Source organism: Solea senegalensis, linkage group LG2 (genome assembly GCF_019176455.1).
Source record: "Solea senegalensis isolate Sse05_10M linkage group LG2, IFAPA_SoseM_1, whole genome shotgun sequence".
In the NCBI taxonomy this organism is placed as follows: domain Eukaryota; kingdom Metazoa; phylum Chordata; class Actinopteri; order Pleuronectiformes; family Soleidae; genus Solea; species Solea senegalensis.
Window position 1 is genome coordinate 4,440,280 of NC_058022.1, and position 13,435 is coordinate 4,453,714.

General features: G+C 41.4%; 1 protein-coding gene across 1 annotated transcript; it reads right to left on the bottom strand.

Annotated features, from left to right (window-relative positions):
* Positions 1–214: 214 nt before the first annotated feature.
* On the bottom strand, positions 215–13,298 carry me3 (malic enzyme 3, NADP(+)-dependent, mitochondrial). The gene is made up of 15 exons (XM_044019629.1): positions 13,114–13,298; positions 12,466–12,698; positions 8,252–8,385; positions 7,587–7,736; positions 7,421–7,496; positions 7,184–7,345; positions 6,869–6,972; positions 6,063–6,172; positions 5,699–5,796; positions 4,480–4,593; positions 4,297–4,402; positions 3,205–3,347; positions 2,111–2,284; positions 1,078–1,176; positions 215–962 (listed from the first exon to the last, which is right to left on the bottom strand). Exons 2-15 carry the CDS (start codon positions 12,691–12,693, stop codon positions 801–803), a joined length of 1,860 nt encoding a protein of 619 aa, XP_043875564.1. The 5' UTR covers positions 12,694–12,698; positions 13,114–13,298; the 3' UTR covers positions 215–800.
* Between the last annotated feature and the right edge of the window lie 137 nt (positions 13,299–13,435).

Below are 13,435 nucleotides of genomic sequence, written 5' to 3' on the forward strand. Positions count from 1 at the left end.
AGTTGTGATTTAATTTAATTTAATTTATTTATTTTATTTAAATTGAGACACAGAAAAGATTCTGTTGATGTATGAGAATAACAAAATATGTCCAAGTGTCTATTTTTGAGACAGACTGCAGTCAATTGTCAAGTCTGAGTCCAAGTCCATGTGATGAGTCCGGGACACAAGGACAAGAGTCCGTGTCTCTGGACAAACGTGTGCAAACACTGACAGGAGTGTAAACTACGAAGGAGCAGCTGCTTTTTTTAATACGAGAGCCTGTTCTCTGCCGTCCACCGAACAACAAATACAGAGATTTTTAACTCATGATCTGGAGGAAGTGATGCCCTGAGGTCACACAGGAAGAGGCACAAAGGAGAGTTTTCAGCTGAGGTTATTTTAGACACGGCTTTCATAAATGATGTCCTCTGTTCCTCTGTGTCCAGAGAAGAAAAGAACTGTGCTGCAATATGAACCACTGCTTTGTTGCTCACACACCAGCTCAGATTCCTCTCCTAAAGAACTGACTTTGAGTCACAGAGGAAACACTTGTGCCGCTGTGTGGATATCGAGTGTTTTTCTTAGCCATGACATTCAGAGAACTGATAAATACGAGTACAGCACTGGAAACTGGACAGAAAATCATTAACACGGTGTGCGTTTGACTCACCACTGGACAGCTATCAATCGAAGAAAGAAAAAAAACAGCACAAGAATCATTAGTGAAATACATTTGGAGACGATACAGAAATTGTGCGCGACATCACGGCAGCATCATTTCATTCAGAGGGAGACGGAGGGTGGACGGTGCTGCGGGATCACACGTCCTGGACATTCATGGCGTCCTGAGGCCAGCTGTACGTGTCCAGCGTGAAGGAGTCATAATCTGGACTATAGACGTGAGACAGCACAAACGCCTCCTTGTCTTGCGGCTCGGGATAAAGCGAGGCCACGTTGTTTTTGTATGCATAGTTGACAAGCTGACGGAGAGAAGGGAAAACACACAGGTTAAGTGCACTGTAAAACACACACACTGTACATTGTTAGGTCATACTCATGACGTGCTTAAGAAAACCTCAGTGATTGTAAGGTTACCTTCACGGCTATCTTTAAGGAGACCTCTCTGATGGTGCTCAGAGGAGGATAAAGTCTCCCCTCGGCCAGATGTTCCTCTGTTACCATGTCAGCGATTGCCTGAGAAAGACAGAAAAATAGAAAGTTCACAGGTTTTTCCTGAACATATGACTCGTTGGGGAAGTTTTTGTCCTCCACTATGTAACTCTCTTATGACCATTATGATTATCAGGCCGTCTCATCTGGATTTATTTTGATTTTATGGCTGTAGAATTGTCACAAAAGGCAGTTAGTTCCACAGAAGTGCTGAGGTTCTACCGTAATGACAAGAATATGGGCGCAAAGCTCCATTTCTCTGATTTCTGGTATCGTCCATCCATCCATCCACCTTCTACCGCTTTATCCTCCATATGAGGGTCACACGCGGTGTGCTGTGCCAATCTCAGCGGACATAGGGCGATCGCCAGCCCATAGTTTTTGAATTTTCTAGATATCACAAAGTTACTGGGAGTTACGGTAATGAGAAGCACGCATGCCAAATCCTGTCGGCAACGTCAGGAGTGGTAACAGAATGTCATAAATGTGTTGTATTAAGACATAAAATGACCATGAGATGTCAGCAAAGATGAGGGAAACATATTCAATTGAAATATAGATGTCACTAATAATGACGGTACAACCTGTAATAAGTTGATAAAATTAAAACAGGTCGTGGGTAGCTCTATGTTTTTTTGTGTATTTTATAAAAATCTGGCAACCATGCTACTACAATGTTTTGGGTAGTAGTAACTGTTTAAAACACTGCAGGGCGCTGTTGTACACATTTTTACATATTGAAATGGATTGAAATGAAGATCTACGTGTTTACAAGAAGAGGGAGAACACTTTGTTTAATATTTACAGAACTGCTAACTAGACCAACTCTTGATATCATATTGTTGTGGGGGGAAAGTGTCATAAAATGTCTACTTTTGGACACAAGATCCAAAGGAGTATGTGAGATGCACTGCAACACCGCAGTCATGAATGAACAGCTACAGTAAAAGATCGGAACCTCAGCGGTGGTGAGGAAGACGTCGTCAGATATGTGGCGGACGCCGCAGGCGATCACGCCCAGAGCGACTCCGGGAAACACGTAGGCGTTGTTTCCCTGTCCGGGGTAGAAGGTGCGTCCGTCAGCCAGCGTCACCTTGTCGAACGGACTTCCACTGGCAAAGATGCCCCGACCCTGACCACAGAAGAAGAAGAAGATGACGGTTTATTTACGTGATACAGAGCTGTGGAAAAATACACATGTAATGCACACAAGGGTTATATGGAGCAAGGCAAAAACTTTTATATTTAAAGAAGCTGAAAACCCAGAGAACTTAGTAAGACAGTAAAACACTTAAACAATTAATTGTGGTGTCTTCTCAAGGTTTGCAAAGAACTAATCAATAGTTTTTATACATGTTATGGGCCAAACATCTGATCGAATACTTGAAAACACATTTAACAGTTTAAAATTTGATTGATGGAGCATTAACTGCATGCGATAACACCTAAATATAACTTTTCTACTCCAATGTAAGGATGAGAATTAAAATATGTGAATTATTTCTAACCTTTACAATTTTATTTAAAACATCATACAACTTGTAATAGAATATATTATGTGTACATATCAACATGTAGGAACTTCTATAAAGATATTGGTGCGTTGTGACAAAGAATTGTCATGAATTTACTGGATTCACTCGTTTCTCCCAGTGATAACTATGGGAATATAAAGCTGTTTAATGTCAAATTTCCTAATATATGTTATAAAAACATCCGTCCAATTTGAGCCGTATTTCATCCAATGAAATAAGGCTCTATTTGTGGATTATTACAAATAAGAGCTAGAAGTAAGTAAGAGCTTCAAGTAGATCAAACTATGAAGTGCTAGTCATAAGTGCGATGTACAAGTTGTGTTTTTTTTGTTGTTGTCGTCTTAGTTGAGGTAGAGTCGGAAGAAATGTATTACTAAAAGACAACAGTAAGTAAAACCACTGGTGAAAAATAACTGCAAAAGTGGATTTGAACATTTTGCATGACTGTAGGATGTGAATATTTCAAACATGTAAGTGTATTTTTCGATGCTGAATCCTGTATTTGTGGATCAGTTACCTCTGTGAGCTGGTAGCACTCCTCGGCTGTGCACTCTGCTTTGCTGGTGGGATTACTGAGGGCAAAGATGATGGGCCTCTCGTTGAAGGAAGCCATGTCTTTGATTATCTTCTCAGTAAACGCTCCTCCGATAGCAGCCACGCCTTCGTGTTCGAGACACAGTTTCAGAGAGAGAGAGAGAGAGAGATTAAATGTAACTCAACCAAGTTAGGCGTGAACAGTAGTGCCATTTGTAGGATTCAGTCTTTATGGTTCAATTATTGCCATGTGTTTTAAACCTGAATGTCAGAGGATGATCCCATAAAAACAGATTAAGAATCTTTACGTTGATCGTTCATGCATGTGGATGAATTTCAGGTCCATCTATAACTACTAAGGTCCAGCGTGTGATATTAAGAAAGGGTTCATTGACAGAAATTGAATATACTACCAGTAATCAGTTTACACCATCACTATAGCCATTGTGTTCATTTCTTACCGTGAACTTAGATAGCAAAGGAGCCGAGAGAGAGAGAGAGAGAGAGAGAACTTGTGCTTTCCCGGCATTAATGTAACAGGTTAAAGGTTATTAGACGAAAAGACGGAACATTCAAATAAATTCCTCCGTTTCTTGAATGCATCTTGTTAGCTGCTCTTCTTAGCTCAACATACTGTGTACCCTGCATCACTGTAACTCTCTCTCATGCACTGGGAGTTTAGAATATTTCAATATACGACAAATAATCCTATCAAATAGCATTTTTGCCAAGAGAAACCAGCATACAAATAAGGTGTGAACATCTGCAGTCTAACCATTAGATTTCACTAATTCTTACACACTGGACCTTTAAATTAAATAAACTGAATGAATTAGTTGATTTACAGCAAATTACTAGGTTGTTACTGTGGTGAGAAAAAGCTGGACGGAAAAATATTTCACCTTTAACAGGTTTCTCTGTTTTCCCAAAACTGGATGAAAGAAACAATGTTGGTTATTAAAAAAAAAGGGGGGGGGATTTAAAATAAAGACAGGGAAAACAATAATGTTCTTTGAGGGCGATACTTCAGGATGTTCAGAGCTGCGACGTCACACTTCGTCCAGGGTAAACTCACCGATGATGGCGGTGGGTTTGATGGTTTGAACCACCTCCTCCAGGGTCTTCAGGTGTGGGTGCTCGTGGGCAAACTCCTCCTTCTCATGGTTCAGGTGGCCTCTTCCCTAAAGTTTACAAAGAAAATAGTTGTTGTTTTTTTACATGATGCAGTTTGGACATAAAGAAATTGATGATCACCCACCTTCACAATGAGGCCTTTTGAGTCCACCATCCAGATCTTCTTGGCAGCTTCCTCTTTGGATACCCCTTCTTTAGCCATGGCCATGATAAGCAGGTGCGCGATACCCAGAGCAGCCTGGTCAGAGAAGAAAATGTTAAAATACAGATGTTGGACATCTTTCCTTCTACATCACAGGCCGATCTTTAGTGCATGGTCTAAAGCGGTGATTCCCAAACACCGGGTGAGGACCCATGTGTGTATGGGTTTTCTCCAGGTTCTCCGGTTTCCTCCCGCAGTCCAAAAGTCCTTTTTAAAAGGTCGGTCTTCAATCAAACAATGGGGGAACAATGGTCTCAAGTGTGCGCATTAGTGTTTGTCCAATTCCACTGTTGCTAGTTATGCAGAGTGAGGCACAAAGGGGTTATTTAACATCTGAATTATTCATTGGCGTGTGTTTTGGGCCTAACATCAATTATCCCGGCTTTTAATTTCCTCTAAAAGCCGGGTTCAAGTGTATGTAGGGCATCGTTATTTAAAAGGCGAATGCAAGTGAATGAGTCTCTGCCGAGGGGACAGATCTGCTTGTGTGAGAGGTGAAGGCATACAAGTAGATCATTACTGAAATAATCATCAACTATTTCAAATCGGTGTTCAAGTGTTTTTTCAGCTTCTTAAATATGAATAGTTTCTGCTCCATATTAAAAAAGACATCTTTAAAACAGAATTATTTGGGTTGGTGGACAAAACAAGACATTTGAGAACATCAACAACATATTCTGACATTTTTTGGATTGAAAGATGACTTGATTTATCAGGGAAATAATCAACAGATTAATCGATTATGAAAATGATCATTAGTTCGGGTCAGGGGCAAAGTGGCTTTCTGCTGCATCGAGATAGCAATGAACCAACCACGTGTCCGACCAACCACACCTCATTTTAAGACCAACAGCTGCACACAATGACATGGACACAAGTGCATTTACAACATACACGACATGGTGTGAAAATGAAAGCGGTGTCGCATGGAAACTGGCAACAACACGTGAGCTGCAGCGTGTAACACAGAGAGTCTTCCTCCGCCTTTGAATTTGAGACCCTGTTTACACGAGATATTGACATCTGGCATGAGTAATCCGATTACATCAGGTCTGATCAGGGCCTGAGGCTCAGTATCATCTCTTACAGATCAAGGGAAGTTTTTTCTTTTTTTTTTGAATCATAACAAAACTTTTCTCACCTCACCGGCTCCCTGGAAAACAAAAGTGTGGTCTAACAGTTGGTTCTTGGTGATCTTTAAAGCAGCCAAGACCCCGGCAACAGCTACCGACGCTGTGCCTGAAAGAAGAAAAACAAACACACACAAAAAAACAACTGTAATTGTAGCAAATTGTATGAAAGTGGATGTTAAAATAATAAGCATAATTAAATACAGAAAAGAAGTCAATTTGAACATTTTGTCATGTTAAAGTCATTGTGTCTGAATATAATGATGTGATTATACAGAGAGAAACAACTCCCTCTTCTGATTTGATGTTTACTAATTACAACTAAATAAATACGACTCATACATTTAGATCTTTTTGATTGCGAGTGCTCAGTACCTTGGATGTCGTCGTTGAAGGTGCAGTATTTGTGCCTGTACTTGTTGAGGATGCGAAAGGCGTTGCTGTTGGCGAAGTCCTCAAACTGGATCAGACAGTTCATCCCGTACCTGCGACAGAGACATTACAACAACAAGAAAGAGACAAAGAGAGAGAGAGGATGTCAGAGTTTATTTTATGATCACCTTTTAAGCACATTCTGGTCTTGACCCAAAACACCTTAAGGACTAAGGGGGACTGGGATTATTCAGTCCAAACTCCCACCGTTTGCAACAACCTGCCTGAGGAGCATGACACACTCTGTTCCCTCTTTTAAGTCGTATACTTAAAAAACGTATACTTAAGTGTTACTTTCTTATATTAACTGATATGTTTATTTGTTTACGGTCTGTTGTCTTAATGTTGTCTCCCTGTCATTTATGCTGTGTTTTAACCATAGACCGTACATAAAAATCGATGATTTTCTTTTCTTCTCCCAAGAATGCCAACGTTGAAGTAAAACTATATTGAATAACCACCAGGGGGCGACCCTGCTGGTCCACTTGAATGGAAGTGTAAGGGATGATGAACTTGAACTTCTCACTTTCCTGAGGAGTTAATGGTCTCAGTCACAGGTGTTGGGTCTTCTTTCATAGAGTTTGATGTCAATTATGGACACATTTAGAGGAAAATTGATGATAAAGTACAGCATACGAGTGGAAAACAGTGTGAATGACACACGGCTATAAAGTGTCAACATGGAGACAGGCAATTAGCGATTCTGGAGGCTTCAAAATGGGAATTTCAGATTCTTATTTGTCACTCACTTGTCCGTCACTGCCTGCATGAACTCTTCGATAAGATCATCGTACTCTTTCCCCCGGATCCTCTTGTGCTTCAGGCCGATGTACAGCGGGTCATCGAGCAGCGCCTGGCCCAAAATGATACGCTCAATCAGTGAATCATTGAACGCCAACTTTCCAATGAACTTTAATTTTTGGTTGTAATTGCCAGTTAGTGATTATTAAGGTCTTATCTCCGCTGCTCTAAGCTCTCCAGATATGTAATCAGTGAGGACTGATAAGAGGCCGATATGAAGCAGCTCATAAAAACAGCCTACCTGCAGCTCACCACACACTCACCTGGTTGTCAGTGCCGACGTCGAGCAGCACGGGGAGGCACTGCTGCGGCTGAACGCCGCCGCACGCTGTGTAGAGCGCCAGTTTCCCGACCGGAATCCCCATCCCATAGCTGCCGAGGTCTCCCAGACCGAGGATACGCTCACCGTCTGTCACCACGATGGCCTTCACAGAGAGAAAACCACATAGCTCAGCCTTAAAGCGATTCATTATTGACTTCACACAAACAGAGGAACGTACCTTAATGTCCTCTTCTGGCCAGGAGTTAAGCATAGTGGCAATGTGACCTTTGTCGTGGATGGTGATGAAGAGTCCACTGTAAAAACAGGATGAAATTTCTTCATGCATACATCGATACATGGAGAGAAGAAGAAGGTTTAACTGCCCCCTGAGAACCCTCACCCACCGTGGTCTCCTGAAGGCGAGTCCGTATTGCTGACATGCCAACCCGACGGTCGGAGTGTAAACAATGGGCATGAACTCCTCAACGTCGGAGGTCAACAAGCGGTAGAAGAGCTTCTCGTTTCTGTCCTGCAGAGTCATCAGCAGGATGTACCTGAGATGGAAGCAGAGGAATCATATACATCACACTGATACTTTCAGAAGCAGTAACGTGCACCTTTGTGTATGTTTCGCACTCTATCTCACTATTCTGTCGGGAAACTGAAGTCAGAAAACCGCTTGCTCTCCCACACCAAACTCCATTGAGAAAATCTGCATTTTTAGCTCATGGGGGCTCCTGATCTACTGCTGCCTCACTTGCAAAGTTTGTGTCACTTAATTTATATAACAATACATTTATTTGAAATTTCTGATGGAGTCAGCAGTGGATTTACAGCTTGTGTGCTGATAATGGCTGAAAACATATTCTGAAGACAGTGTAGATTAAACTGGGCATAATTCTTTTATATTAATCAGGTGAGCCTTTCCTTTCGTTGTAGCTAAAAGGAGAGGTTTTTCCCCCCTCTGTCCCACTTAAAAAAAAACCCTGAATTAACTCATTAACATCTGTCACAAGCAGCAGTAGAGTGAGACATCAGAGTGCGTGTGCGTGTGTTACTGTTGTCTCACTTGTCCAGAGGATTGACGCGCGTTTCATAGCTCTTCATGACACGCAGGACTTGCACGTCCTGGGACAGGAAGCAAGGGGGCAGCAGACCGTGGATGCCCAGTTGTAAACGCTCCTCCAGGGTGAATGCCATTCCCTGCAGGGTGGAAGTGGAGGAGCAGAGTTAAACCACACTGGGTTAACTCCACAAGTTACACACCACCGACCACAGTGACTCACGTATTAAACATCAGAGGAAGTGGAAACATGACTCATCATAACCACACCCATTGGTTTTTCAGAACTTTTAGCCAAAATACAAATTACTTGCCCTTTTATGGGAATGCTGTGGAGTTAAAATGAACTAGGTATAAAACTACTTTAGATATTAGTGCAACTTGTGATTAAAAGGCACTCAAATTAAGTTGATTGTGGTGAATGAAGGAAAATCATTAATATTTCACCAAAATCACCTTAAAATCTATATCAATGACTTACTATGCCACATCATAGTCATAACTATTCTTCTTTTTCACTCCAAGATGTGCACTAGAAACACACAAATCCTGTTTCTGTGATGCAAAAAACTAGTTTGTCTCTTACAAAAATGTAAGTTAAAGTGATTTTAGAGTCATTTAAAGAGTTGAAGATAAGCAGCATATGAAAATATGAAAAGTTTAATGTCATAATAATTATTTACAGTACCACGCTACATGGGTTACACATCCCACCCCCTCCAGTCACAACCCTGCTCCCAAAAACAATGGAAGTTGAGTTTTTTGGAATATAACAAACATTTTTTTGCGACATTACAAAATTTTTGTAGCAAAGTTAACATCTTCTGGAAGAAAGTGTAGTGCAGAGAGGAGGCTCCACCCTTTTTAATTTATGCAAAGTACATATTTGTAGTATTATTGCGATAATATCTTGAATCACAATTCTTTCATAATGTACCATGCTAGGTTCAGTGTGTAGAGGAGAGTATAACATGAGCGAGCCTTCACTGTGAGCTGTGAAGAGATCAGAGGAGAGTGTGAGGTTTCCTCTATTTATTCTGCCCAATAGCGTGGGAGCCTGAACTCCCTCCCCAGACAGCTCGACTTCTCCTCCCTCCTCCCTCCTCCACTGCTTCATCACTCTTTCCATTTTCCCTCTGTATTCCTGCACACGTGAGGAAACACTGACCTACATGAGAGAATTAAAAAAAAACTACCCCTTAAAAGGTCTACAGTTTGTTTTATTGTATTTCATGTACTCTCTGAACTCTGGTAAATGATTCATTCAAATAGACTCCTGTGTGAAACGTGACACGACGTTTGATATTTGGTTACTAACACTGTACACGGCGTACAAACTAATTGATTGTATGGTAGCCCACGAGGTACACACTTCTCCATCGAAGAGCATTTGACGATACTGGCCAGGTTTAAGCCGCAAGAGCAGCAGCATTCACTGACGGCTGTGAGCAAAGCTCTGCACACTATAAAGAGATACTGTAAATACCAAACATAGGGGACGGAGTTCACATAGAGGACAATTTGAAAAAAAATCATACATCATGTGTACCCGTTCAGTTGTTTATCTTCCCTATGCTGATGGTTAATTTTGCATCTTTTTGTAGTTATTTGTAGTTGTTTTACGTCCTGTTCCAAGTCATTGTATATCTTGCTTTAGTTTAGTGTTTTATAATCCATACAGGATGGAGATATAGAGTGTTTATTATGTTTTTGTCTGTAAAAAAGTGTATTATTGCGTATTTTTAAACCTCATCCTCCACATAAAGCCCCCTCTTGCTCATGTGTGTTTGATATTTCCAGTATACAGTTGGGTTGACTTTTATTAACATTTTATGTGCTTCTTTGTAGTTAGTTATGGAGCAAGAAATAATGACTTCATACAGCGGCTCTGCCCCAAGTGATTTGGCCAAAAATACTATTTTCCCCAATAATATCCATAAAATCAATTGGAATTGTTGATAATCATACGAAATGTCAGTTTAGGCAAAAACAACTCACAAATTTGACGTTAATCATTCAAAGCAAATGGTGTTTGCACAATGCATTTTATATTACATTAATTAGTTGTTAATTAGTTTTTCACCCAGTCAGTCCCAGGGTTGCGTGTGCACTAATCCAAACATAATCCAGACAACTAAAACAGATCACTAAAGGCACAGACAGAAAGTATTAAGATAAACCTATTAGAAAGAACAGGTTAAGAAGAACAGAATAACAATTAAGGTGACACTTAACAACCCAGCAGCTGTAAAGAAGGCAGTGAGGGACAAAGAGGACAAAAGGAGGATACGTTTGACCTTTGTAATGAGTCACATTCAAACCTTATCATGAACAACTGATTTTACAACAACAGAACAGGTCTAGATATTAATACACACCCAAATACAAAAGGCAGATTCACTTTTATGATTCTCAGTGACTGGAAACAGTTTGCAGAGTTATGTCTCCACAGAATCACAAGGAGATGTGGAAGTGTGTTTGTGCATAAATAATAAAACAAGTGGGTCAATGAAACAGAGGTAGCGCCATCACACACAAGGTGTGGAAAAAGAATAAAAATCCACCTCAAAGCATATCCAAATGTGCAAAACTTAAATTATTTCATGTGAGCCAACACTGACAACTTTCTGTCTGCATAACTTCCCTAACTTGAAGATGACCTGCGAGTGAGGACACAACTGCTGAGTGGGCATGAGCAGAGGAAGGAACTGTGTCCAACCTCCTATCAGCTGCAATCACAGCAATAAACTCAGCTGAAGCTTTGATATCTGTCCTCACGTCCCCACAGAACAGGCAGTAAAAAAAACAAAAAAACTTGCAAGCGAATGACTCGGTGGATGACTTTAGACATTCGGGTGCTGACGGTGCAACTGGAGGAACATTTTGTGTCTCTAATTGTCCAGAAAGGTCCAGTGATTGTAAAATAGTGCTACTGTGATTTGGAGACAATGACATGGAGTAATAATTCACATTAAATCTATATTTCGATGTTACTGGAGCAGAAAAAGACAATCTACACAAGATTGTCAGTTCAAGCCACTCGGTTATCTCATTTTAGATACGTGCTTTACCACATCCATGTGAATCTCCTGTGCTGAACAAATGTGGCACTTGCTTTTAAAACGGTTTTCATTGTGGTTATACAGGATCTTCAACCATCATAGCTCAGACTATGTGGGACAGACCTCGTGTTTTCACAGTAGACACAGTCACATGAACGCAGTGGAGAGAGACACAAGTTTCCCAAAGCACAAGATATGATTCTGAGTTGCCTAAAGCTACAAATTTGCCCAAGTGATGCTTTAATTTGTGTTTTTGAAAAAACAAGAATGGTGAGCGTTACATTTATTTTAAATATACTGTATGCTTGACCTATTTTTTGACTACATGATTAAAAAACAAACACATTTATGTTAGAAAAGCCCTGTTTCCACCAAGTGACTGTCTGTGACATCCCATTATTTTGAACCCTTCTGTGGGGGGAACAGTGATCCAGCAACTAAAGGGTAGAGCCAGGGATAGAACGAGGAAAACACAAAATGTACACTGATTAGTATAAGCATGCGGCAGTGTTTACTGTGCTGCATTCCTCTTCTTCTTTGTCTGATTTATTGGCGAGCCACACTGAGGTATGATGTCATACTAATTCCATAACCAGTGCAGCCATCAACACCCAGCCTACACAGCCCGAGGTGAGAACGCAAACCAGATCAAGGTTTACTGTTCCGAACTATGCCATGACGAGCGGATCTGTGCTGTACCACTTAGATTAAACGCAGTTATGTTAGCAACAAATGTTATAAAATGTAATTTTACAAAAAGACATGTTAGAAACATAATGGAAATTCATGACTTCAGAGTACTGGGGGCGGAGCTTCAAACAGGTGGCCAACAGGAGTGATGATTATGATGCAGGCTCCACCTTGTGGCAGGTAAAACTATAGCACTATGACTATATGGCACTAATAAACTAAACACGTGAAATATTATACACTTTTCCTGACAATGGTCATTCACAATAATTGCAATTATTCGATCATCAACCTATTACTAAATTAATCATCAACAAAGAAATTATTAAAACAGAATCATTTTGGTTAGTGGAGAAAATACATTAATTTTCCAGGTTTGGTAATCACCGATCAAACAATCGGCCAATTAACCGCCTTAACGGCGATGCACGATAAAATCGTATCTCCCTTCCCTGATAGAGACATTACCTTATTAAGGTGTGGGTTTCTAGTGATGTCATAGCCTCGTTTCTTGGTGCTGACGCTGCCCTTGCTGCCCTTCCCGTTGTGGCAGACCCGCACAGCCTGGAAAGAAGCTCTGTCCGCCGGCAGGATCCCTGTAGTGTGACCCGGTGACCCGGCGAAGATCCTCAGCCCGCTAGCCGACGCCGTGCGCCTGCACAGAGAAAGCGCAGCTTTGCCTGGGAGGGAGTTCATGCTGCCTGTGGGCAAACACAAACCAAATAACACAACATATTCAGAGTCAAAACCTTCACCTAATAACGTTATAACTCACTTTTAATTGAATAAAACGACACAGGTGGGTTTGAAAACAACCCACTTTAGGTGTTAGCTTAAGAAGAAGCTGAGTCACAGCCTCAAATAACAGGTGTAATTATAATGAAGATGTAAAACAGCAAAAACCGTAATTATGTAGAAATTATTGAGCTGTGGAGGTTAAACCACCAGCCGAAGTGTTCAATGACCCGCAATGAAACACTGCGGTGAGCGCCTGCATGCACACAGCTCAGCTCGTGTTGACAATCCGCGGGTTAATTTAAAATAAGCGTTTTTATTAAGGCGCAACCGGGGCTAACGCTAGCTAGCCGGCAGCTAACAGCGGTGATGTGTTCGTACCTGGAAACGATGTGAAGAAGCTGCTGCGAAGCTCCTGGTTTAAGTCTTCATACAGGAGGAGGTTATCTCCTTCTATCGCCGGTGTTATCAGTGGACGAAGCAGCTGCTAATCCAGGAACCTGTGACATTGACAGTTTTACTTCCCCCGGTCAGTGCTGCGGGTCAGACCGCCTCTCAAAGCAACGCAGCCGCCAATCAGACAGCAGCGCGGCGGGGCAGGGCTGGGCTGGGGCTGGTGGTGGTGCTGGGGCTGAGGCAGGGAGGAGGAGGAGGCACAACCCCCACCTCCACCCTGTTTTTAACAGTAAACACACCAAGCCCC

Excerpts from the sequence above, each read along its gene's own strand:
- me3 (XM_044019629.1), bottom strand. The coding sequence starts at position 12,693 with ATGAACTCCCTCCCAGGCAAAGCTGCGCTTTCTCTGTGCAGGCGCACG. Across the intron at positions 8,386-12,465 it reads GAAACCCACACCTTAATAAG|GGAATGGCATTCACCCTGGA; the intron begins GTAATGTCTCTA and ends TCCACCCTGCAG. Across the intron at positions 6,973-7,183 it reads ACGTCGGCACTGACAACCAG|GCGCTGCTCGATGACCCGCT; the intron begins GTGAGTGTGTGG and ends ATTTTGGGCCAG.